Source organism: Misgurnus anguillicaudatus, unplaced genomic scaffold, assembly GCF_027580225.2.
Source record: "Misgurnus anguillicaudatus unplaced genomic scaffold, ASM2758022v2 HiC_scaffold_26, whole genome shotgun sequence".
Taxonomy (NCBI): Eukaryota; Metazoa; Chordata; class Actinopteri; order Cypriniformes; family Cobitidae; genus Misgurnus; species Misgurnus anguillicaudatus.
The window spans coordinates 2,246,278-2,273,229 of record NW_027395276.1 but is presented as its reverse complement, the minus strand read 5'-3'; the positions used below and the strand labels follow the sequence as shown (position 1 = coordinate 2,273,229).

At 36.8% G+C, this 26,952-nt stretch overlaps 1 protein-coding gene across 1 annotated transcript in view; it reads left to right on the top strand.

Annotated features, from left to right (window-relative positions):
* LOC129443159 (potassium/sodium hyperpolarization-activated cyclic nucleotide-gated channel 2) overlaps positions 1 to 26,952 on the top strand; it is an 87,999-nt gene that overhangs the window by 31,724 nt on the left and 29,323 nt on the right. The window contains exon 4 of the mRNA XM_055203591.2: positions 12,378 to 12,596. Within this exon, the coding sequence (XP_055059566.2) occupies positions 12,378 to 12,596 (219 nt within the window). The remainder of the gene's footprint in view (positions 1 to 12,377; positions 12,597 to 26,952) is intronic.

Genomic DNA, 26,952 nt, shown 5'->3' with positions numbered 1-26,952 from the left:
ATAAGACCAATACATATGATATATTATTTTACCTGATATGAAGTGCGCGCTGCAAACACGAGCATTATTTGCGATCGTCTCCGTCCATTCAACCACAATTGTCTTCTTTGTTTCTGTGAAGGAATGTCTGCCGGGATCCGGTAAAACTTTAGTTTTGAATGAAAAGTGTTGTTACTTCTATTTTGGCAGCCAAAAACACAAGACGACGTCAATTTAAAGTCAAAACCTCAAACTTTTAGCGCGCCTGCTATGAGTTCTTCATGTTTTGCCTCCAGCTAGAGCGGTGACGTCACAGTGACGTAGGCGATTAAGGGGTCTATTATAAAGCCTGTTCAGATTTTCCGCCACGGGATGAGAGCTTATTAATTACGAAAACGAATACTTATTTTTGATAATTATTATTTTATTTCAGTTAGTTTTTCAATAACTGTTACTCGTTTCGTTTCGTTTTAGTTTTTCATTTATTATGAATTTTAAATTTTATTTCAGTTAACGAAAATGTTTTTTAGCTGATAGTTTTAGTCTTAGTTTCAGTTTTCGTTTACGAAAATAACCTTGGTGCGTATTAGTATTTTTTGCTGTTTGCTTAACATTTGATAGAGAGTTTAAACCTGGAAGAGGTGTCGCGTGACGTCAGACCTAACAACACTGCAAAAAATGACTTTCTCACTTAGTATTTTTGTCTTGTTTTCAGTAGAAATATCTAAAAATTCTTAAATTAAGATGTTTTTTCTCGATAAGCAAAACGACCTAAGTAAATAAGTCTAGTTTTAAGACAAATAATATAAAATTTAAGTGAAATTGTCCTTAAAACAAGCAAAATTATCTGCCAATGGGGTGAGAAAAAAAATTGTGAAATAAGATTTCTTTTTTCTTAAACACTTAATTCAAGTAAAATTTTCTCACCCCATTGGCAGTTATTTTTGCTTGTTTTAAGCACAAATTCACTTAAATTGTATATTTTTTGTCTAAAAACTAGTATTATTTTCTTAGGTCATTTTGCTCATCAAGAAAATACATCTTGATTTAAGAATTTTTAGATATTTCTACTGAAAACAAGACAAAAATACTAAGTAAGAAAGTCATTTTTTGCAGTGAAGCAGATTGACAGTTGCGGTCTTTCCCCCATTCATAGCATCTTGGGTAAAATATATTTCACGGCTGTCAGTAGATTCAGCCGTACACTGCAAAAAATGATTTTCAAGAAAAACATTTTTTATTTTTGTCTTGTTTCCAGTAAAAATATAAATACATTCTTAAATTAAGATGCTTTTTCCTTGATGCATTGAACATTTTTCTTAAACACTAAATTCAGGAAAAAATCTAGAAAAATTTGCTTACCCCATTGGCAGATTTTATGCAGTTTTATGCACAAAATCACTTAAATGTGCTATTTTTGGTCTAAAAACTAGACTTATTTTCTTGGGTCGTTTTGCTCATTAAGAAGAAGCATCTTATTTTAAATTTTTTAGATATTTTTTACTGAAAACAAGACAAAAATACTACGAATTTTTTTCTTGAAAATCATTTTTTTTGCAGTGATACACATCAAAAAACTTTCTTAATATTTTGGTCTCGTTTTAAGTACAAATATCTAAAAATTCTTAAATCAAGATACATTTTCTTGATGAGCAAAATAAGTAAATAAGTTAAAAAAATACCAAATTTAAGTGAATTTGTGCATAAAACAAGCAAAAAAAAAAAAAAAAATCTGCCAATGGTGTAAGAAAAAAACGTACCTTTTATCTCAAACACTTATTTCAATAAAAATTGAAGAAAAATCGTCGTACCCCATTGGTAGATTTTTTTTGCTTGTAATTGTATTTGTCTAAAAACTAGACTTATTTTTTTAAGGTAATTTTGCTCATCAAGAAAATACGTATTGATTTAAGAATTTTGAGATATTTGTACTAAAAACAGTGCAAAAATACTAAGTAAGAAAGTATTTTTTTGCCGTGTACAGCTGAGTCTCTCATCAGTTCAAAGGTCAACCGGGGCAAATAATCTCTTTATCTCATGTAAATCGAACATCTAAAGATTTTAGCTTTCTTGCATAATTCACTCCTCGTCTTCTGTAAAATTATTCAATATGAGGAGCAGAGTATCTTATAGACGGTTTCAGCAGTAACAACATAAACAAGCGTCTGCACATAACTTCCGGTAAACTCCGCTAATAATAAATAACCACAAAGTACTTTAAACGTAGTTTATTTATATAACAAGCAAAAAAACAACACATAGATTACAGAGGAAACCAAAACATTTGTTCTTTTCGACGAGGCATTTGTTCAAGAGATCAGTTTAGCAACTAGTCAGACCATAAAAAAAAACGAAACCGGAAATAAAGTTCGGATCCAGACGTGTATCACGTGAGTCCGGTGAAACGGTCTATACAGTATTCCAGTAAGCTTTTCTGCCTGACTGAAGTGCATTCATTTCAAAAATGAAAAACCCAACGCGTCCCCTCTCGGTTAAACACGGAGAAGAATGTATCCGTGAGAAGATGTTCGATTGTCTCGGCTGAGATTAAAAACATATATTAAATGTCATTTGTTGGCTCAGGGCCAAAGTGGGGTACTTGCATTTCTGGAAGAGGACACGAGAAGTGCTGTACGTTTAGATAAGATGCCGTAAACCGAGTCAGAATAGGATAGCGTTTCTAGCTGTAGTGTTAAAGGCAGAATTCAAGTGTATGATAGTCACAGGGCTTATCAGCCTCAGTGCACACAAGTCTGTAAGGTTAATGAATGTCTTACCATACCGAATCTATCACAGCAGACCAGAGCGGGAATGAATGAACGAGAGAGAGAGAGAGAGAGAGAGAGAGAGAGAGAGAGAGAGAGAGAGAGAGAGAGATGAGTGTCTCGCATCTCCGGTTTCATTTGCCCTCTCTTTAAATCACATTCTCTTGCCACATTACTTCTCATTTCTTTAACAGTTTGAAATCAAGCCACTGTTAGACTCCATATTGCTACATCAAGCATGAAGTTTCTATATGTGACCTATGAAATCCAGACTAAAGTTATCTGAGATTAGGAGTATCACAGTTTGATTTCACTCATTTGATTTTAATCTTTGACGTGAGCTTAGTCAATATTAAAGATCACATAACACATGCACAGTTTCTGCCAATCTCATGTTAATCTTGGATACTTGTAGAGTAGTATTTCATCCTTCATATATCCAAAAAGTGTTGTCAGATTTTTAAAAGGCCAAACTCTTGGAAGCATACGGTTGGGAGTACAGTAGATAAAAGTACAGCACAGCTGTATGTTTGTGTTGTTAACATTATATGCACTTATGTGCTGATTACAAACAAAGCACTTAAAGCAACACTATGTAGTTTTTATATATTTAAATAATGTTTCAAAAATTATTTCAGTGATAGAACAACTTTTAACTGGACAAATTGTACTGTTGCTGCAACCTGAGCAGCCTCCTAGCTGCTACAAGCACACTCTGAAAGTGGCGGGTGGAGGGTAGAGCACCCAGCCCCGCCTCTCCCCCTGCCTGCAGAAGAGTGTCTGATACCAGGCACTGTTGCGCTTTTCAACCACATGGGGGAGCTGTAAGTCATTTTTACATGGAAACTACATAGTGTTGCTTTAAGATTAGATTTTAATTTACTTATCGCCTATGGTTCTGACTCCTGAATGGGGTCTTTTAACGTTGGAACCGCATCATCAATCAGTTGCAAACAATTGGCAAAATCCGGGCCTTTTCACCATTTTATGCTGGTCTTAGCTGGATTTTTCAGTAGGGGAATCCATTCCAGGGTATATGCAGGAATCATAGAGATGAATTTACTACCTTTTACTACCTTTTTTACCACCTTATTTTTTACTACCAACACGACATCAAACAGCAGCCCATTTTTTGGGTGTGTGGGAGGGATATGCAAAGCACCACTTACTATACACTGCAAAAATGATTTTCAAGAAAAAATTCTTAATATTTTTGTCTTGTTTTCAGTAAAAATATCTAAAAAATTCTTAAATTAAGATGCTTTTTCTTGATGAACAAAACGACCCAAGAAAATAATTCTAGTTTTTAGACCAAAAATATCAAATTTAAGTGATTTTGTGCATAAAACAAGCAAAAAATCTGCCAATGGGGTAAACAAAAAATCTAGAACATTTTTCTTAAAAACTAAATTAAAAAAAGATTCAAGAAAATTTGCTTTTAAAATTTGATTAACATGACTGACAGACAGGAGCAAAATTTGGTAACTTCCCCTTTAAGACACATGCATTTTCTCCGAGGGGCAAACTTTCGATCTCTCTGATGAAGCCAATACGGAAGTGACTTAAACTGCAATTCATCGACTGGCCGCTTGAGGCTGGCTCCAAAAGGGAGTCAATTCCCATAGACTACCATGTTAAAAATGGCCAACTTTACAGTAGAAAATAATATGTTTATAGCCTGGTAAAAAAGTGTTTTTTGGTCTATATAGCTAATTTTGCCCTTCATTACTGTGAGGGGGGTGAATTTTTTTGTAACTCATCCATTGAAATTATATTAAGCCTTAAACTTCTGCATAATTAAGGGCGTGGCCACTTGAGTGACAGTTGAACAGCCACTGCTGTCACTAGACTCGCGCTAGGCGGGCGTGGTTTCACCTCGTCTTCACCCACGTCACACCTCTTTACCCATTTTCGTTTTTCCGTGAGTGATTCGCGGTGACACACGGCCAAGATGGTGACGGCAGGCAAAGCCTACTTTAAGCTTCAAAAATTATCTTTACAAACCAACAGGTGATGTCACAGACAATACGTCCAAATTTTTTACGGTCTATGGTTTTCTCTTTTAGCTGTTTACTTTCTCTTAAGATCTAAATGGTCGCATTTATGAGGAAACTTGTAAAAGCCAGTAATTTTGATGCATTTAAAGGTGTAGCGGAGGATTTTCTCGAATTTTAGAAAGAACCACCTTTTCCACTTTTAAAAAAATGCAATTGCGCAACACTCCTGATTGACAACTAGGAGGACCAATAGTCTTGATGATCCACCTGGAAAAAAAAATCCTCCGCAATACATTTAAAGCTAATACAGTTGCAAAAATACTCACTAGCACAATGAGAAGCAGATGAGCGGCTTAAACGCTCCTTTCAAACAGAAACAGCGCGCATATAGCACCGTTGTTTGTGTTTCAATGGCTTAAAATCACTTAATTTAAAACTGCAGTGCTTAAATACGTGTACAAATGTTAAGGCTTTGTCACCACGCGCGCTACACCTTGACGTGGGCCCGTAACCTCGAATGAGAAATACTACAAGTTAAGTGTGTGCGCTCAATCTACACAGACTTCGGCTGCAAATAAAGTGACTATATTTGCTATCTACTCTGACTCACTCAGGTCCTGTTAGCACCGTATCTATTTTTTAACTATGCTAGATGAAGTTAAAACATGGAGACACAAATATTAAGCAATAAATTACTACCAGGTCAAATTGCGTTTGTTACCTTTTCCTACCTTTCAAGGGCCTTAATTGTGGTAGATTTTTTTACTACCTTTTACTGCAGGACACCTGGCATTTGCAATTACCTTGCTGTTTCGGAAAAAACAAACAAGACTTTTTTAAGATGTCAAATAAATCTTTGGTGTCCCCAGAGTACATATGAGAAGTTTTAGCTCAAAATAACATATAGATAATTTATTCTAGCATGATAAAATTGACGCTTTCTAGGTGTGTGCAAAAATTTGCCCGTTATGGGTGTGTCCTTTTAAATGCAAATGAGTTTATTTCTCAGTGCCGTGGTTGGATAGTGCAGATTAAGGGATGGTATTATCCCCTTCTGACATCACAAGGGGAGCCAAATTTCAGTGACCATTTTTTTCCTATGCTTACCAAAACTAAGTTACTGGGAAGTTTATTTTGACATTTTCTAGGGTTATAGAAGCACTGGGGACCCAATTATAGCACTTATAGCACTTTCGTTTACAAAGACGTGAAACTAACCGAGTGGTCAGGGGTGTTCACTGAAATGCTCATACAAAGGTGTTTTAGCATTTGTTGTAAACTTGTGGACCTATTTTTCCAAACGCCTCACGCCCGTACATTCTTCCGTTGAGAGCTTGAATAATAAACACTCCAGCCCAGTTACATGAAAAGCTGTGTAAGTTTTTTTCTCCTTACTTCCAGAAATACACTTCTTTTGTCGTGCAATTTTTGCTTATTGATATATAACAAAGTTATCGTGTGCTAATGCTAATGATGAGCGTTCTTGCTCTCACTTGTGAGCGTGCTTTTCCAGGGGAAGTGCCCATAAAACGAATAAGGGGTCCATGAAATATAACAGTTAACAATGTTCAAAAAAAAGAAACTTGTAGGTAAGAGGAGTCTGGCCCAGAAATATTCTGTCACACGCTCAACTGCTTTTTTGACACATTGCCTTTGGTTAGCATGGCAAATACAACTCTTTAACTGTGTTAATAAGTCAGAATGCACAAAATACTGTTAATCCTCTCTTTAAAAATATATAGGTTATATTTTCAACGTTTTCTTTTCATTATGTGGGACTATTTTATGTAGAAAATAAACAGCGTGTAGTATGCAGTAAGCTCGTATTGCATTGGCATGTATTATGTATAGATTTATATATACAGGCTGCTGTTGAATGTGTTTCTATCCCCAGTTTTTATTAGATGTGTATACAAACATAATGCTTAGTGGTTGCGCTTGGGGTCTGTGTGTCCAGAATATGGACACTCTACCCCTGCTGTTTTCAAGACAAAGTGCTTTTGACTCATCTATAATTCAAATCTCTTCACTCCAATGTTTTAACAGCAATCTGCTATCTGACGTCATCACTCTCTCTTTGCATCGCTTTTAATACTTTTCTTCTGTTTCACTTTACCTTCCAACCCAGTGACTTGGCAAACACTTAGGAATGTACACTAGTAATACTTGCATACACTAGTATGCAGTACATTATAATCATGTGACATCACTTAAAGGCAGGATAGGCAGGAATTATCTAAAAAACTTTATTACAAATTTGTTTAAACTGTCTTTATATACAAATACATAATTAAAATATAAGTACTCTGAAAAAGAGAGTATAAAACTCGAGTGTCTGTAGACCTCTCACGACTGTTTTAAACACAGCTAATTATTTCCATTCGGGACAAAAAACAAATGATTGGCTTGCGCTGTCACTCTCTCTCGCGACCATGGCACCACCCCTGTTGCTATGGGATCTGCCCACACATGCGCACACTGCTTGATTTGAACGTGCACGAGGCACTCTAGGAAGAGCAAAAGTATGGCAGAGAAAGAGCATTCAGGACTCACAGTACCTGCATATGCAGTCAGCGAAGGCAAACAAGGCAAAAAAAAGGAATAAACAAAGAAATCAAACAAGAGTAAATATCGCGTAGCTTTTCCTCGAGTCGACGATGTGTATTGTCTTCGGAGTGTAGTCCTCATCAGAGTCAACAATGCTTTCATCACGGAAACTCTTACATGCAAAACACTGTAACGTTGTATGTTATGAATCTTCCACGAAATTCACCTTCATCACAGTGTAACTAATGGTAATAAAAAACGTTTGTTACCGAATCAAACAAAATATATTTTAAACTTTAACAGTATCAATATGCTAGCTTAATAGTGAGTACTAAGCCATCCTATTTGTTTATATTCATAGTGATAAAGTTAGATGTATTATTACATGTGATTGTGACATGATGTTACTACATGCACCGCGCTCCTTCCTCTCCGCTCGTCTGAGGTAAATCCTTCTCCCAGCCAGGGTTGCCAGGTCCAAGAAAAATTTCCAGCCCAATGACAAACTTAAAACCCGCCCAAAAAGAATGAAAACTAGCCCAATTTTTACATTTGTCCAATCACAGTTGAAAACTGCGGGATTACAAAAGAAGGCTGTAAAATAAACCCTTACATTACTTTTAATGTACTTTCCAGATGAAAATATTCTTAATGCACTTAAAGTGCTTTATTTTCACACACTATTCTGTTCTAAATATACAAAAAATATACTTTAGTACTTCTTAAGATTATCTTAAGAACATGTAAGTGTACCCAACCGTGCCATTTTGAGACCGAGTATGATCTGCCCTTTTAACATGCTACCTCGGCACATTATAAAACTAGCCCAAAAAAAACGCAACCCGTGGCTCCGAAATTTTTCCCGCAACTCTATTTTCAAAATAGCCCAATTGTGCGGGAAAACCGCAAACCTGGCAACACTGCTCCCAGCAAAGCTGTCGGCGTCGCGCGTTCATGTGTTTTGGGGGCGTGGCTTTAGGAGAAACCCAGAAGGGAGGGGGTGGAGTGAATGGAAAAATGAACTGTGTTTAAAACAGCCGTGAGAAGTCTACAGACACTCGATTTTTATACTCTCTTTTTCAGAGTACTTACATTTTACTTATGTATTGGTATATAAAGACAGTTTAAACAAATTTGTAAAAAAGTTTTTTAAGATAATTCCTGCCTATCCTGCCTTTAATTCCTTTATGAAAATTAACCATGGTTTTTTGTGATAAATGTGTATAACCATGTTTTTTATTTTTGATGTATTGATTACTACATTAGTCAGCTTTTGAGGTGAATCTGAAAAGTTCATCAAAGTTCACCAAAGACAAGAATGTGTATTGGGAATTAGTGTTTAGACAACTTTTATAAGAGGTTTTGAGCCACTTCAAATGTTGACTAGTATATTAGCCAAACCATGGTTTTACTACAATAAAAATAGTAAATTTTCGTAAGGGTTAACTGTTATATTCAGTGTTATCATCTCAGAAATATTTATAATTATTTTGTATCTACCTCCGTTCACTGGGTTATTTTCTACCCAGCTTTGGGCCTACCCAAAACGGATAAACACAACCCATTGGGTTGTTATTTTTACCTATGCTGGATTGTTTTAACTCGTTAAAGGTGCATTGTGTAACCTTTACAAGGATCTCTTGACAGAAATGCACTATAATATACACAACTATATTATCCGTGGTGTATAAAGACCTTACATAATGAACTGTTTTTGTTGTTTCTTTTACCTTAGAATGAGACATTTATATCTCCAAGCACCGTAGGCCCCCTTACATGGAAGTCGCCGTCATGTTTCTACAGTAGCCCTACGTACATCCTACGGAGCTGTTTCGTCCCTAAGTTGTCTCAGACAACAACATGCTTGTCCTGTGACGACTTCCATATGCGTTTTGAAATTGAGGGGTGGGCTGTTGATTGCAATTCCCAATTTACTTATCTCTATACTGCTGTTTTCATTGTCCTAAAAACGGGCTGATGTCTTCCTTGTTCTATGAAGATCCTCCTTCAGAAATACGTAACAAGTTCTGATTGTGTAGCTGGTTTGGTGTGTTGTGATTTGGCAGCAGCTTAGCTTAGCTGGTGACTCATGTATTCATGTGGGCGGAGCTTAAACTCTTATATTGACGCCATATATCCAGGAAGTAGAGGGCTCTTTAGTCCTTGAAAAGTGAATTCTGTTAAAGAAAATATATCGCTTGGCATTAAACTTTGTGCCTTAAAATTTTGCAGGCATTATTATGCTCTAACAGCAACTTTACACTAACTAAAGTTTTAAAAAATGGGAACACAAAAATGGCCGCTTTAATTGTTTTATGTCTGTGGTAAATGTAGTAGGTTACCCAACACTCTAAAAAATGCTGGGTATTGTGAACCTGATGTTGGGTCAAAAAGGGACAAACCCAGCTGTTGGGTTAAATAAACCCAGAAAATGTTAATATTTGACCAAACAATGGGTTAAAACAACCCAGCATGGGTTAAATTACAACCCAATAGCTGGGTTTGTCCCTTTTTGACCCAACACCAGGTTGAAAATAACCCAGCTGTTTTCATATTAGAAAGTATGGTCCTCAAAATTTGAAACATTTATTATAAGATGTAAAAATATAACGTTTAATTAGAGATATGCAGAATACAAAGATTTATGGTTTTTCAATGGGGTGCTGTAGATTCAGTTTCCAGTCGTCAGTTTGTCAGTTTGAGCAGATGAGTGCAGGACAGCAGCAGTAATTAATCTTGCCTTGGGAATTAGCCGGATGTCAGCACAAGTCAGTCTGGAGAAGCATTTTTAAAAGGGCACATTTAATGACTTCTTATTTATGACTGTTGGTAGGTCCTCATTCCCTGATCCCTGTCATCGAGGAGATATCCGACAGCTTCAACTCTTTTCTATACAAAAGGTCTTTCTTACAAAAACAGAATGGTTAGGACATATTGGTCATAATAAAAACTGCATTCAGGATATAAAATATGCGTCTAAATATGCTTTTTCAAAGCTCAGGAATTCTCAGTTGTGTTTCATATTTTCATTTCATTTCATTTATTTATTTATAATGGGACCATGCACAATTTTTAACATAAAATTTTCATCTCATGTATTGTAAAATTTTCATCTCATGTATTGTACCGGATTTAGCCGTGGGCTAATTTTCATCCGTAGTCCCCCAGGCAGGTCAATACTAACATAACATTACACAAACAATACCTATGTTCACATATAATAAATACACACACACATACTGTCAGGGCCATAAATAAATTAATCAATCAGTTTAACTACAACAGTCTTAATGAATACATAATTGGTTCATTTTTAAAAAAGATTTTAACTTCAATTTAAAAGAAACATGAGCTTTACACCCTTTAATGTCCTCTGGTAGGGCATTCCACTGTTTAGTGGCTTTTGATGCGAAAGATGATAGTCCAAATGCGGAACGACTATCATAAGTGATAGTCTGGTAGATCTCACAGAGGTTTCACAGCGAAGATGAATAAAGTCACGTAATACAGAAGGAGCCAGACCATTGAGGATTTTATGAACCATACACAAACTTGAATAAAGTCTAAAATTATCAAAATTTAAAAAAATTTTGTTTCTCTATGATCCTACAGGAATGAAAATTATTAGTTTTTTTTATCTAAATTTTTTAATGTCTGTTTATATAAGGACTTCAAAGCTTTCTCCGGCTTGACCCCAACATGTCAAACAGTAGGACATATGAGAAAAAATTGTAGCATGCATAAGAGCTTTAGCTACATCAAAAGACAGACATTGTCTAATTTGTCTAAAATTTGCCATATTGTGTTTAATAGTCCTCACCACTTTCTTTACATGTTTTTTAAAATTGAGATTCGAGTCCAGTATAATACCAAGATAATTGAACTCATTTACTATTTCTATCTTTTCACCATTGATAGATATGTCAACATCAGGAGATTTAACATTTGGTTTTGAGAAAAAAAATTCCTTTTGTTTTACTGATGTTTAAGCTAAGACATGACTGTTCCAGCCACTGTGTAATCCTTTCAATAGCAACTTTTAACTTCTCAGCTGCTAATTCTACTGTTTTTGCGTGTGTAAAAATAACGGTGTCATCAGCATACATTTGTACTTGTATCCCTTCACACTGTTGCGGGAGATCATTGATATACAAACTAAATAGTAAGGGACCAAGTACTGATCCTTGGGGTACACCCATTGTATAATGCAAATTACAGGACTTAACCCCTTTAATTTTTACACATTGTTCTCTATTTGATAAGTATGAGGATATCCATGCTAAAGCTTCAGGTGAAAATTGAAATGTAGACAATTTAGAAAGGAGAACCGCATGATTAACGGTATCGAAGGCTTTACGTAAATCTAAAAATATAGCTCCAACAAATCCTCCTTTGTCAATTTTAGATTTTATTTGCTCTATTAAATGTAAAGTAGCTGTTTCAGAAGAATGGTTTACTCTGAAGCCAAATTGCATACAATGTAAGCCATACTCAATGGTGTTAAGATAGAATGTCATCTGTAAATATCATATAAATATAAATATCAGCTTACTCTCAAATGTTTTAAAAATGCTAAGAAATAAAATAAATAAAAATAAATAAGATCCAGGCTAAAGTCACATAATTGTATTATGAAATCAAAGTCAATTACCTTATTCAGTCAATATTACAGATATTAAGGTTATATTTTCACAGAATATTCTTTACATCATGTAGGGTGATTTTTTGTAGAAAACAATAAATCACAAAAATGGCTCTTGTTGGGTGTTTAACAGGAAGGGTCACAAGACAATTGTAAAAATACTTTGAGTATGGAGTGGACCTGTAGATGTTTAACTAAAACAATCTTGATTTGTTTAAATTTGATGAGATGGCTTAAAGATAATATCTTCAATAATATTGACTTTTGATTACAGACTTGACAACTTGACTCTTTATCTCAGGAGAAATATCTAAAACAAAGGAAACTTAAGCAAAAGTGTCCGTTTACTCTCCTTTTAATCCTCTCATTGATGTCTAATAATTGAAATATACACAGATATCAGCTGCAATTATATGCTTTTGTCTTTCTCTCTTTCTTTCCCCGCAGAACGACACATGGGGTGAGTTGTATTCCTTTGCTGTGTTTAAAGCCATGAGCCACATGTTGTGTATAGGTTATGGACGACAAGCTCCGGAGAGTCTCTCTGATATCTGGTTGACGATGCTCAGCATGATTGTCGGAGCCACCTGCTACGCCGTCTTTATCGGACATGCCACGGCCCTCATCCAATCCCTGGACTCATCACGACGCCAATACCAGGAAAAGGTAAAGCAAACATCTAGTCGTGTATGAGTAAGATGTATAGGAATGTTTTGCTTTACTGCGGAAGTTACTGTACACAGCAAAATCCCCAGTGTTGAATTAAAAAAAAAACTGTACGCAGTGTTAAAATCTGTGACTTTATCCTCTGCTATCACCATCTTTGTTTGAAACCTAAAATTGCCAGAAAAAAACAACCAAGAGTTCAACTAAAACAAACACTAATCACCATAATGGTCTTAGCCAACATATAAACCTAAGTTAATAAATAACTCTACAAGTAAGATTTAAAATGCAATTTTAGGTTTTAAACAAATATGGTGATAGAGAGGATAAAGTCACAGATTGCAGCTTTCAACACTGCTTTTGTGTTACTGTAGTGTGGACATGTATAAACACTGCCCAGTGTTACTTGAACACTGAGGGTTTTGCTGTGTATAGTACTATCCAAATATTTTTTATACATTTTCTGCACATACTTCTACTTTGCATCGTACAGTATGTACTTGGCTGGTGAAGGGAATGTACAAGTATGTAATGTGATAAGAGTATTGATTACCTCGCATAATAACTTTGACTCGTTGCTAAGTGTGTAAAGCACATAGCGCTGAGACTGCTGTGAATCACTTACCAAGCCTGAATATATCCAAACATTCAATTTATTTTATATGCGGATAAGTTTACTTTCGATTGTTTTCCGGGTGTGGATATCAGGAAGTGACTTCACATAACTTCCTGTATGGTTCTTCCACCAATTGTTGCATTTTTCTTATGCTTTTAGCCAAAGTGATGTATGGCACATATATTTAATCAGTTTGTGTTTTCCCTGGGTATCAAACCCCCATACCTTGCTGTTTTTAGCTTAATAGCAGCAAAAGAGAAGACTTTTAAACTCGCATAACACTTAAATACACATTTTTTTACACTGGTTTAAAAGTATCACCACATCACTAAGGGGCTGGACACACCAAAACTTTTAAACGCAGCTGAAAACGCCTTGTGGAAGCCGAATGCCAGCTGTTTTTCAGCTGAGTGCCAGCTTTCTTCAGCTAAGCGCTTTGGTAGCTCTGATACGTCAGCTGTGAGACGGTTGGTTGCTGTGATACTTGTCCCGCCCCACCTACACTGTGATTGGACGGCCGCGTGAGAACTGACATTGACGAGCGGAGCTTTTCTTCCAAAGTTGAACATTTCTCAACTCTCAGCGCCGGTTTTCAGTGCGGAAAAAAAAACGCTAGCTGCTGGCTTATTTGAAAAACGCTGAGCTTCCATTGAAAACAATTGAAAACATGCGCCGGCCGCGGGCGTAAAAGCGTTGGTGTGCACGCCCCCTAAATCATCACAATTAATACGCTCAGCTTGTCAATGTCACTTCTCACTCAGCCATCCAATCACAGTGGGGGAGTGTGGGACAAATATCACAACAACCAACCGGTGCATTGTTCAGCGACTGATATACAGTCAAAAGTATCAGTAGAAGTATTATAGCAACCAAAGCGCTTAGCTTAAAAAAAGCTGGCAAGCACCTTCAGTCGCTGTCCACCTGGCATTTTCAGCAGCGTTTAAATGCTTTGGTGTACACGCCCCCTTATTCTTAACCCATTACAATTTTATTCTGACAGTACAGTTAATGATTGTATATAATTTTACACAAAATCCACGTTCCTGCACTCTAAAAATGCTGGATTGTTTCTAAAAAAAAGTGTTGAAAACCCCCTATAAAGCAAGCCAACCAACTTAGGGAGGTTTTATCTGGGGTTTTTTTCTGCAAGGTTAAACATGCACTACAAAAAAAGGATTTTCAAGAAAAAAATTTGAAGTATTTTTGTCTTGTTTTCAGTAAAAACATCTAAAAATTCTTAAATTAAGATGCTTTTTCTTGATGAGCAAAATGACCCAAGAAAATAAGTCTAGTTTTAGACCAAACATGTTAAATTTAAGTGATTTTGTGCATAAAACAAGCAAAAAAAATCTGCTATTGAAATTTTCTTGAATTAAGTGTTTAAGAAAAATGTTCAAGATTTTTTTGCTTACCCCATTGACAGATTTTTTTGCTTGTTTTATGCACAAAATCACTTAAATTTGATATTTTTGGTCTAAAAAATAGACTTATTTTCTTGGGTCGTTTTGCTCAAATAAATGACTTCTTGCTTAGTATTTTTGTCTTGTTTTCAGTAGAAATATCTATAAATTCTTAAATTAAGATGTATTTTCTTAAAGCTCACGAAACACACGCTGTTTCTGCATTTCTGATGTTAATCTGGAGTACCTATAGAGTAGTATGACATCCTTTATATCTCTGAAGAGTCTTTAGTTTAATCAGATTTATAAAAGAAAGATTAGCTTTACCAAATCTTTCCGATAACGTACGAAAAAATGAAGAAGGAGGAGTTACTACCGCAGGAGGAGCGAGTACGAGTCATGCAACACTATACAACACTGTTTTAACTTATGATTCACTACATGTTCGTGTCATTTATATAATATACACGCGCCTATTTCCAACATAAGACAGAAGTCTTACTTACCACGTGTAACTCGTCATGACCCGGTTCTGAAAATCCACAGCATCAAACACACACGCAAAACTCCGCTGCTAATCCGGATAATAAACTATATCCATTGTTTCCATAAGGCTGGATGTCTTCTCCTTACATCCTAAAACACACTTCTTGTTGTGCCATTGTTGACTTTTGAAATTAAACAAAGCTGAGTGGCGTGATAAGCTGTTAGCAGCTCTAGCGTCTCCCGCTGATTGACGGGTGGGCGGGGTTTTCTGGGGGAAGTTTTCCGGGGGAAGCCCATATAAAGAAGTGATACGTATCGAAAACCCCTGAAACGTCAGTTAGAACCGTAATCGAAAAAAAATAGCCGAAACTTGTACGAACCCTGGCGAAGTGCATTCGGCACAGAAATACTCTGTAACACGCCCAACTGCTGATTTGACACTTTGCCTACGTTTAGCATGAGGAAACAACTCTATAACTGTGTTAATAAGTCAGAATGCTTGAAATACCATTAAACCCCCCCTTTAATGAGCAAAATGACCTTCGAAAATAAATCTAGTTTTTATACCAAAAATCTACAATTTAAGTGAATGTGTGCTTAAAACAAGCAAAAATATCTGCAAAAGTTTTTTTTCTCACGCCATTGGCAGATATTTTTTCACTTAAATTGTTTTGGTCTAAAAACTAGACTCGTTTCTTAGGTAATTCTGTTCATCAAGAAAATGCATTTTAAGAATTTTTAGATATTTCTACTGAAAACAAGACAAAAATACTAAGTAAGAAAGTCATTTTTGCAGTGTTACTGTCCCAGCACTACATATTTTGGATGTCTTCATTTTCTGAATGTTTAGGCCCTGCAGTGCTTTACTGACATGCTGTTATATCAGTTGTGTTTCTTTATGACATTATGAAGACATCCAAATGTACAGGTTTGAGGGCATTGAGTTAAAGCGTAACTAAACCCCTGGTCAGAGCCTGACTCCACCCACTGTCAATATTTGAAAAATGCAAGAAAAGTGGGCAGACCCCAACAAAGATAGAGGGGATGAACTAAGCTTGTACCAAGTGTGTGGTGAGATCGTAACAAGGGCGTGGTGAGCTTGATCCTGCTTACGTCATGTAGTACCGCAACATTCAATAGGAAAATTCAACTGCAATAGCCATCGTTCAACCTGAAGAGGGCAGCACTCAGATGTTTTTACCCCAAATATTGTAGCATTGAAACACTTTATACCCAAATATCCAAAAAGTTACTCAAATCAACGAACAGCACTAATAAAGACCCATTCTTACAGGTCATTAACTAAAAAAAGTTGGTTTAGGGTTTAGTTACCCTTTAAACTGATGATGTCAACTTATGTCAACACTTCCTGGTCTTTAAAAGCTCAAAATACCATTACGATCCAGCTACCCAAATCATTCATGTTCATGAAAGCGGTTATTGTTTTAGCAGGTTGCACAGCTGACGTTTGTTCAGCTGTTTGTTTTTTGTTATGTTGTGTCAGCATCTCTTCAAATGAAGTTGCTATGATTGGATAATCACTGATAATGCGACAGATATGTGTTTGCTTTTCCGACTCTGTTTGTTTTCACTGAAAGCTCTATTAGCCGAAAGACGGTCAGCGAGTGTACTACAGCACCTACCGCAGTGCTGACTTTGGTCGTGGCTGTCATTTTTCTGTGCTTTGTGTTTGTTACCTGGAGTGGCTTTCAGCTCATCTGTGCCGGTGAGCTCAGCCAATCATTCATCAGCTCTGTTACCATGCAGAATGCTTTGTATGGAGAACGACGCCCTCTGATTGGGTGCTTTGCCAGAGTGGGATTGCCAGTCATTCGAATCGGGTGTATCTTCAAGCAGATGACAGACAGCAGAGACTCGTTGTGTTTTGGTGGTTGTCTATTCGATTTATGTGTTTGTGTGTGTGCACAATATTGCAATGTCTCTGTGGACGAGGTAAAATTGACGAGGCGGCAGATTAGTGTCCCGGCAGAGTCCTTGTGAAGTTGACATGGGTGTGTGCTGTGATTCTGTCATTGAGAGCACATAATGAAGTGATGTGTATGGGATGGGTGTTTGGTTTGGTAGAGAGAGAGAGAGAGAGCGAGAGAGAGAGAGAGAGAGAGAGAGAGAGAGAGAGAGAGAGAGAGAGAGAGAGAGAGAGAGAGAGAGAGAGAGAGAGAGAGAGAGAGAGAGAGAGAGAGAGAGAGGGAGTGTGTCGGTGGAGAGAAAGAAAAGACCTGTAGGGGTCAGGGACGAGCGACCTGTTCTTCTGCACTCATTTTAGAAAATTGTCCACTTGACGCCATAATTCAGTTTAAAAGAGACAGTTCAACTGGATTCTGTCATTATGTTATCGCCCCTACGTTCTTAAAAATAAAGGTGGTACACGATGCCCATTTATAGCTGTTTGATTCCATACAAAACATCCAAAATGTTACATAGAAAATTAATCATAACTGTATTAAACGACATCCTGAAGAGATAGGAGTTTTATTTTTTGGTGAATTATAGCATTACATTGATTATTCCGTATGTTTAGACAAAATCACACAGGACAATACTTAGACAGGAAAACATTTGGCTTTATAACGTGGTATATTCTGTTTAAATTTGTTTAGAAGTTATGGGCCAATGTAATAAAAGGGTTTGGATGGTACGTTTCCCCACTGAATGCCTCTAGCTCAAACTTCAGAGAGTTATGAGATATCATCAGTGCTTTATGAAGAAGTGAACAGATTACATCTCTGAGAGAAAGAGCTCCATTGATTATCTATTTGTGCAAGCACCAGATTACGACATCAAGGTACGTGTAAGGGATTAGTGTCCTCTCAGTGGTTCCCAAACTTTTTCAGCATGTGGCCCCCCTTGTGTACGGTGCATTCCTTCGCGGCCCCCCAAAGAAAATTTGTGACAAAAAACTGTTCTAAAACATTAAATAATACAAAACGTAGTGCTGTTGGTTAGTAGCCTTATTTTTTTAGGTTTAATTACACAGAATTCATGATAAATTAATGTATTTCATAAAATGACTTAAAACTGCCCCCCCCCCCCCCCGGCACCATCTCGCGGCCCCCAGTTTGAAAACCACTGCTCTAGCTTATACAACCTGTGGTTACATTTGAAGAATTTGTTGCCTTACACGTCAGATTAGAGCATTTAATTTTTTGCATTTGTATATGTAAAAGTAGTTTCATAAATATGTATGGTTTTAAAGATATTTTGGAGCATCTAACACCACCCTTACCCTAAACCCAATCAGTTGTCAACCATATAAAACACAACACACAAAGAAAGGTACAGTTACAGGTATTTATTGCATAAATTGAACCCCCCCCCAAAAAAAACAGTATTAATGCATTATAAACTATTTGCATTGCAAACCTTTGCTTACTGAAGCCATATGATCACTTTTTCACTAGTTCGCCTGCGCATTCAGGTCTTAATGATTAACTCTTTCCCCGCCATTGACGAGATATCTCGTCAATCAAGAGAAAACGCTTCCCCGCCAATTACGAGTATTTCCATCTTTCCGCAATATTTTAAACCCGGAAGTATTGCCCTATGGCAAGCAGCTGCATGTCCGTGTCTGTTTTAAAGATCGCTCTGAATGGGATCTCTATGAAAAGTCCGTCACAAAAATGGAATTATATCAGCTTTTTGCTCAAAATGTGGTGTTTTTGCAGAAACCTACCCATATTCAAAAGCTGATTACAAAAGAACTACTCAAGGTAGGATGAAACGTTTTTTTTTTTTTTTTGAAAGCAGAGGGTCTGTTCTTTCATTTGGTATATTGTATGTTTATATATCTGAAGAAGAACATTTTCTGGAAGGCATTAAACTTTGGTGAAAATCATGAAAAACGCTGGCGCTGGCTGGCAACTTTTTAAAAAAATGCTGGCGGTGAAACAGTTAATGGTAAATGAACTTGGCTTGCTGTCCTCAAATGGCGCTACACTCCAAAAAATTATTTTCAAGAAAAAAAAAATCTTAGTATTTTTGTCTTGTTTTCAGTAATAATATCTAAAAATTCTTAAATTAAGATGCTTTTTCTTAAAGACCAAAACGACCGAAGAAAATAAGTCTAGTTTTAAGACCAAAAATTTCAAATTTAAGTGATTTTGTGCATAAAACAAGCAAAAATATATGCCAGAGAGGTGAGCAAAAAAATCTTTAAAATTTTTCTTAAATACTACGTTTAAGAAAAATTCAAGAAAAAATAGCTTACCCCATTGGCAGATTTTTTGCTTGTTTTATCCACAAAATCACTTAAATTTGATAATTTTGGTCCAGTGGCGGAGTGGGACCAAAAAATCTACCAGGAAATTTCGTATAGGCCTACCATTGGCGCTCCATGATAAAGAAAAGGTCTCGTATTTGTAGTAAAACTAGGATAATACACATCGTAATCAATCTGCCAAAAAAAATAAAATAAATAATAATAATAATAAAATCATTAAATCATGGCTAATTTTCCTAAATGAGTAACTATACAAAATGATACCTCTTTGAAAGACGGAGATGCACACCTGTCAATCAGCTATTACATACGGAGCGAGACCAGAGACGAACGTGCTCATAAACAGGACTAATATGGAATAATTTGTGCTTCTTTGAATAACTGTACGAATACATTTCCTTTAAATATAATTTTTGTCATATAAAGTTTCAAGAGAAAATAATGTTTTTCCACTGTTATTGCTAATTTTTGTTACAGCATGTTTGGCGCATTTACCTCAGAGTTTATTTTAGTAATATTGCTGTTTTCCGGTAATAATAATACAATGTTCATGTCAAATCCTGCTTCCTTGTCTGTTTATTAATTTCATTATGGTGTAATGTTAAGTTATATGTGGATATTTATTGCCATATGAGACGTTCATTGCCGTTATATGAATACACTCAACTAATATTCAAATCATATGCGAAATAATGTGTGCATCTTTGAAAAACTGTAATAATACAGTTCCTTTGATATATTATATATTATTGATATAAATAATTTTGGCAAAGTTTTGAGAAATAATAATGATGTAAGGATATTTATTGCCATATTGCAGTTAAATACTCTCGTATATGGTTGCCGCCACAGGACTAACATGTCATCGTCTGAGATAACGTAGGGACGAAATACGCTCTGTTGAACAGTTTGTCCGTTTCTTACTGTAGAAACATGACGGCGACTATGTAAAGGGACCCACAGTGTATGTAGATAAAAACAGCTCATTCTAAGGTAATAAAAACAATACATTTTGTTTTGTAAGGTCTTTATACACCACTGATAATATATCTTATATTGCATTTCTGTCAAGAGATTATTTTAAAAGTTACACAACACACCTTTAATTTCACCTGCTGCCCGTTAAGATGCTAATTTAGTAAACACATCTGTGGGTCATATTTTGGGGAATGGACAAATTACAATCGTATGGGTTGGAGGATAGGTTGGTTTTGGACACAAAGACTCCTTTGGAAATGTCTTACTGTATAGTCACACTAAAACTCTCTCACACACAAACCCACCTATCCCATGGGATCAGCTGAACGTATCCACTGAATGTTGGGCAGCTCGCAGCTATGATCAAATGAAACAGCATGGTTCCATGTAACATATGTGTCATACTGTATTTCTTCTTTAAGAACACACTGTGTGTGTGTGTGTGTGTGTTTGTGTGTGCGCGCGTGTGTTTGTGTCTGTGATGTGTGTTTGCTCGCATTACTTATTTTTATCTCTGCTATAAAAGTGTGTTGACTGTGTGCTAAATCTGTAAGGTTGGCAAGCAGTCCGCATACTTAAAGAGATTGACAGTGCTGGTTAGATCAGAACAAGTAGAGGAAGAAACCATCCTCCATCTTGGCTTTTCACAATTCATGGTAATTTATAAATAATATTTATTTTTTGATTATTATTTATTTTTTTACGTATGTTATTCTATATTTATGTTGTCTTCACAGATGGTGTCAACCAACACTGCCTACTGACTTTTATTCGTGGCGGTCTGTTATTGTAGTGTAAACGTGAAAACAAAAACGAATTATAATTAGACATGTTACATTTATGGGGCGTGTACACCAAAGCGTTAAAATGCGGCTGAAAACACTGTTGCTACACATCCTCATTTTAATTTAAGTTTCTGCATTTCGGCATAACCTAAAACACATTTGTCCTTGTACATATCGCTGCATCATCTGGTTGGAGTATTCACTAGAGGCACTGCAGGCGCTTGATTTGTAGGCGCTTGATTTTTGTTGTTGTTGTGCGTGTTCATTCAAGGTTACAAAGCAGATGATACTGAACATTAACGGCGTATATTCTTCAGTTTATGCTTCTCTGACTGTGGCATCTGATAATTGTCTGATGTCTTTACTGCCAGTATTGATAGTGTTCTGCCGAGGTATGTCAAGAACTTGTTGTTTACAGGAAGCATAGTGGTGACTTACTAATGAATAATCAAATACATCTGTACATTAGAGTCGGTTGTGATTTATAAAAAAATTACCACAAGGACAGCGTAAGTCAAGGCATACAAATGGCAAAAATCTACTTAAAGGTGCACTGTGTAGGATTTTTGTTGCATGTGAATTGCAACCAATAGCTCAGTTCACAACTCACTCCTCCCTTTCGAAACGCATAGAGAAGCTACAGTAGCCACCACGGGACAAATGTCATCATCTGAGACATGGTAGTTGTAGAGCAATTTGTCTGTTTAGGGTTACTAAAGAAACATGGTGATGCAAAATGGAGACTTTCATGTAAGGGGACCCCATGTGTATGTCATTCTAAGACAATAAAACATTTTCATTATGTTATCATTATGCACCACTGATAATATAGATGTACATTGTATTGCATTTCTGTCAATAGATCATCCTAAAATTTACACATTGCACCTTTAACAAAAACGAGCATGTTGAAATGTGTGTATGTGCTTCATAACTTTTTACAATCTCGCTTCAAAACAGAGAAAAAGCAAACACTTCTAGTGGACATCCATTGAATTATGCAGTGAAATGTAGCTGCATTTTAGCTTTAGAAGAGGTACATATGGAGCCTGGATTTAACAATTTCCATGTAGGTCAGCTACTCTCTTTTTGTCTAGGTGGGCAGTTCTTACCCAGAAAAGGCCTCGGTGGGCTCCAGACTTTATAGGGATCTTCCGCACCGATAAAATCACTGCCTAGGTTGTAGATCCCCGGAGTGTTGCATTTATAGTGCTTCTGGGTGGGCCTGAAATATTTTGGAGAAAGTAACAAGTGAAGAATTTCAATTAGACCCAATGCCCTCGTCTGCTGTTGTCACGAAATGGGCTTTTCATTGGGCTTTCAGATAAAGTACAATCCTCTCCTGCCGTCAGCAGCCGGCTCTTGCCTGACAACTACACCAAACCGTATCTCTCGGGTTTCGCCGAGCTGTCTCACCACCCGCTTTGGCACAGAACAGCCTGAGGACACAGGCATAAAAAATAACTGTAGATCTTCTCTCTTCTCCATGCACTAACCTCCTCGTATTATCCATCTTCTCCCTGTAGAACCTCTTAATCCGTAATCACCTGGATTTCTTCCACTGCATTTATTACTCTGATCTTGAAATGCACTCGAACAGCATCTTCCCCAAAAGACTTTTGACACACAAACACTGAGACACTGCTTAATTAACGTAGCACTTCAGCTATGAGAGGAGCTGCGTCTTCCATGAATGATTTATTTAGTGATCCCTAAGGATAAGGCACATATTATGCCCTCAGGTGTCCCTAGAATGTGTCTGCAACATTTCAGCTCAAATACCCCACAGATCATTTGTTATATCATGTGCAAAATGCCCCCATTTGGGTGGGAGCAAAAAGTGCTTTTTTCATGTCTGTACCTTTAAATGCAAATGAGCTACAGCTCCTTACTCCCTGACCAATAGACAATGAGCACTTTCAGTTAAAATAGACCTGATTCATGTGAGACAGTCTAAGACAGTAGTATCTTTAGTCAAATTAGTGCTAACAAAAAATTTAAAAAAAGGTTTTGGGTAAAATTAACCAGTCAATCAGTGGCCGTAGGCGGGGCTTTGTTTGTGTGATGTCACATTAAAACTGCTGCTAATGGGGATTATAAAAGAAGTAGAGGGTGATTTTTTTTTTTATTGTAGGGTTGTTGTGTTCACACACTGCCAACACACATTTATGTCCAAACATCTTGTAATAGTGGATTTTGCACAATATGTGACCTTTAAAGGGCACATTTCACAAGACTTTTTAGGATGTCAAATAAGTCGTTGGTGTGTCCCCAGTGTACGTATGTGAAGTGTTAACTTAAAATACTATACAGATAATTCATTATTACATGCTTGCATGGTTAGAATGGTTAACCAAAACTAAGTTACTGGGTTGATCTTTTTAACATTTTCGAAGTTGATAGAAGCACTGGGGTCCCAATGCTAGCACTTAAACATGGAAAAAGTCCGATTTTCATTATATGTCCCACTTTAAGGATAACTTTTATATCAAGACTTTCATATCAAGTTTTTAACAATGCTACAATGCAAGGTTGGTAAGATCTGGAGTCAAATTCTGCTTCCTCCACATAACTTTACATCAAAAATGGTTTGTTTGTGTCTTTTATTGTATGTGTATTGTATTGGATATAGATTTGATCTTTGGATATTTGATTTGATGTACGTTACATTAATGTATTCATGCATTTGACAAACACATTTATCCAAAATGACTTACAGAATGACCTACAAAAAACAAAGAAAAAGCATTTTTCTACTAATGGCCAAGTTGAGGTGGCACTGAATGATACCATCACTTTACCATGTACAACAATGTACTATTTTACCGTACGAAGGTAATCAGAGTCCTCGGGTTATATATGGTAGTTGGGGCATTAGTTACATGGGGTAATACATGACAAAGTGACAACCAAAATGAGATCAGAGGGACTTGTTTTCTCAAAGTGTGTATTTTTGTGTCACAGTGACTTTAGTTTAAGCTTACAACCAGGATTAGCTTAACCATTGTTTTCCACTTATCATTTTCCTCTGATTTTAGTGTTCCATTATGGTTAGAGTTGGGGTTAGTACACAATGCTAGTACATTTTACAGCAGTTTTCTGGGAATCACATCTGCATTTTACCATCAAAAGAAGAGTTTCTTAACAGTTCAAATCATTAAAAGAAATTCTCTATAAAGCTAAGATTTGTAAAATTTACAACATTTCACAGTGATGCATAAAACTTTGTTGTTGTTTTTTAAAAAAAACATATTTGGTTGCCAGTATTTTATTTTGTATTAAAATACAGTGTATTATCTGCTCTCATCTTATTCTCTCACCCCCTCTTCTTCTCTGCTCTCACCTTCTTTCCTCATCTTATTCTCTCACCTCATCTTATTCTCTCGTCTCCTCTTATTCTGTCCTCTCTTCTTATTCTCTCACCTCCTCTTGTCCTTTTCTCTTATCTTCTTTCCTCGTCTTATTCTTTCACCTCCTCGTATTCTCTTCTCTAATCTTATTCTTTCACCTCCTCTTATTCTCTCCTCTCATCTTCTTCTCTCACCTCCTCTTTTTCTGTCCTCTCATCTTCTTCTCTCACCTCCTCTTATTCTGTCCTCTTATCTTATTCTCTCACCTCCTCTTTTTCTGTCCTCTCATCTTCTTCTCTCACCTCCTCTTATTCTCTCATCTCATCTTCTTCTCTCACCTCCTCTTATTCTGTCCTCTTATCTTATTCTCTCACCTCCTCTTTTTCTGTCCTCTCATCTTCTTCTCTCACCTCCTCTTATTCTCTCATCTCATCTTCTTCTCTCACCTCCTCTTTTTTTGTCCTCTCATCTCTTCTTATTCTCTCACCTCCTCTTTTCTCTCCTTCTCTTATTCTCTCCTCTCATCTTCTTCTCTCACCTCCTCTTTTTCTGTTCTCTCATCTTCTTCTCTCACCCCCTTTTATTCTGTCCTATTATCTTATTCTCTCACCTCCTCTTATTCTCTCATCTCATCTTCTTCTCTCACCTTCTCTTTTTTGTCCTCTCATCTCCTCTTATTCTCTCACCTCCTCTTTTTCTCTCCTCCTCTTATTCTCTCCTCTCATCTTCTTCTCTCACCCTTTTTCTGTCCTCTCATCTTCTTCTCTCACCTCCTCTTATTCTGTCCTCTTATCTTATTCTCTCACCTCCTCTTATTCTCTCATCTCGTCTTCTTCTCTCACCTCCTCTTTTTTTGTTCTCTCATCTCCTCTTATTCTCTCACCTCCTCTTTTTCTCTCCTCCTCTTATTCTCTCCTCTCATCTTCTTCTCTCACCTCCTCTTTTTCTGTCCTCTCATCTTCTTCTCTCACCCCCTTTTATTCTGTCCTATTATCTTATTCTCTCACCTCCTCTTATTCAGTCCTCTTATCTTATTCTCTCACCTCCTCTTATTCTCTCATCTCGTCTTCTTCTCTCACCTCCTCTTTTTTGTCCTCTCATCTCCTCTTATTCTCTCACCTCCTCTTTTTCTCTCCTCCTCTTATTCTCTCATCTCATCTTCTTCTCTCACCTCCTCTTTTTTTGTCCTCTCATCTCTTCTTATTCTCTCACCTCCTCTTTTCTCTCCTTCTCTTATTCTCTCCTCTCATCTTCTTCTCTCACCTCCTCTTTTTCTGTTCTCTCATCTTCTTCTCTCACCCCCTTTTATTCTGTCCTATTATCTTATTCTCTCACCTCCTCTTATTCTCTCATCTCATCTTCTTCTCTCACCTTCTCTTTTTTGTCCTCTCATCTCCTCTTATTCTCTCACCTCCTCTTTTTCTCTCCTCCTCTTATTCTCTCCTCTCATCTTCTTCTCTCACCCTTTTTCTGTCCTCTCATCTTCTTCTCTCACCTCCTCTTATTCTGTCCTCTTATCTTATTCTCTCACCTCCTCTTATTCTCTCATCTCGTCTTCTTCTCTCACCTCCTCTTTTTTTGTTCTCTCATCTCCTCTTATTCTCTCACCTCCTCTTTTTCTCTCCTCCTCTTATTCTCTCCTCTCATCTTCTTCTCTCACCTCCTCTTTTTCTGTCCTCTCATCTTCTTCTCTCACCCCCTTTTATTCTGTCCTATTATCTTATTCTCTCACCTCCTCTTATTCAGTCCTCTTATCTTATTCTCTCACCTCCTCTTATTCTCTCATCTCGTCTTCTTCTCTCACCTCCTCTTTTTTGTCCTCTCATCTCCTCTTATTCTCTCACCTCCTCTTTTTCTCTCCTCCTCTTATTCTCTCCTCTCATCTTCTTCTCTCACCTCCTCTTTTTCTGTCCTCTTATCTCCTCTTATTCTCTCACCTCCTCTTTTTCTCTCCTCCTCTTATTCTCTCCTCTCATCTTCTTCTCTCACCTCCTCTTTTTTGTCCTCTCATCTCCTCTTATTCTCTCACCTCCTCTTTTTCTCTCCTCCTCTTATTCTCTCCTCTCATCTTCTTCTCTCACCTCCTCTTTTTCTGTCCTCTCATCTTCTTCTCTCACCTCCTCTTATTCTGTCCTCTTATCTTATTTTCTCTCCTCCTCTTATTCTATCATCTCATCTTCTTCTCTCACCTCCTCTTTTTTTGTCCTCTCATCTCCTCTTATTCTCTCACCTCCTCTTTTTCTCTCCTCCTCTTATTCTCTCCTCTCATCTTCTTCTCTCACCTCCTCTTTTTCTGTCCTCTCATCTTCTTCTCTCACCCCCTTTTATTCTGTCCTATTATCTTATTCTCTCACCTCCTCTTATTCAGTCCTCTTATCTTATTCTCTCACCTTCTCTTATTCTCTCATCTCATCTTCTTCTCTCACCTCCTTTTTTTGTCCTCTCATCTCCTCTTATTCTCTCACCTCCTCTTTTTCTCTCCTCCTCTTATTCTCTCCTCTCAT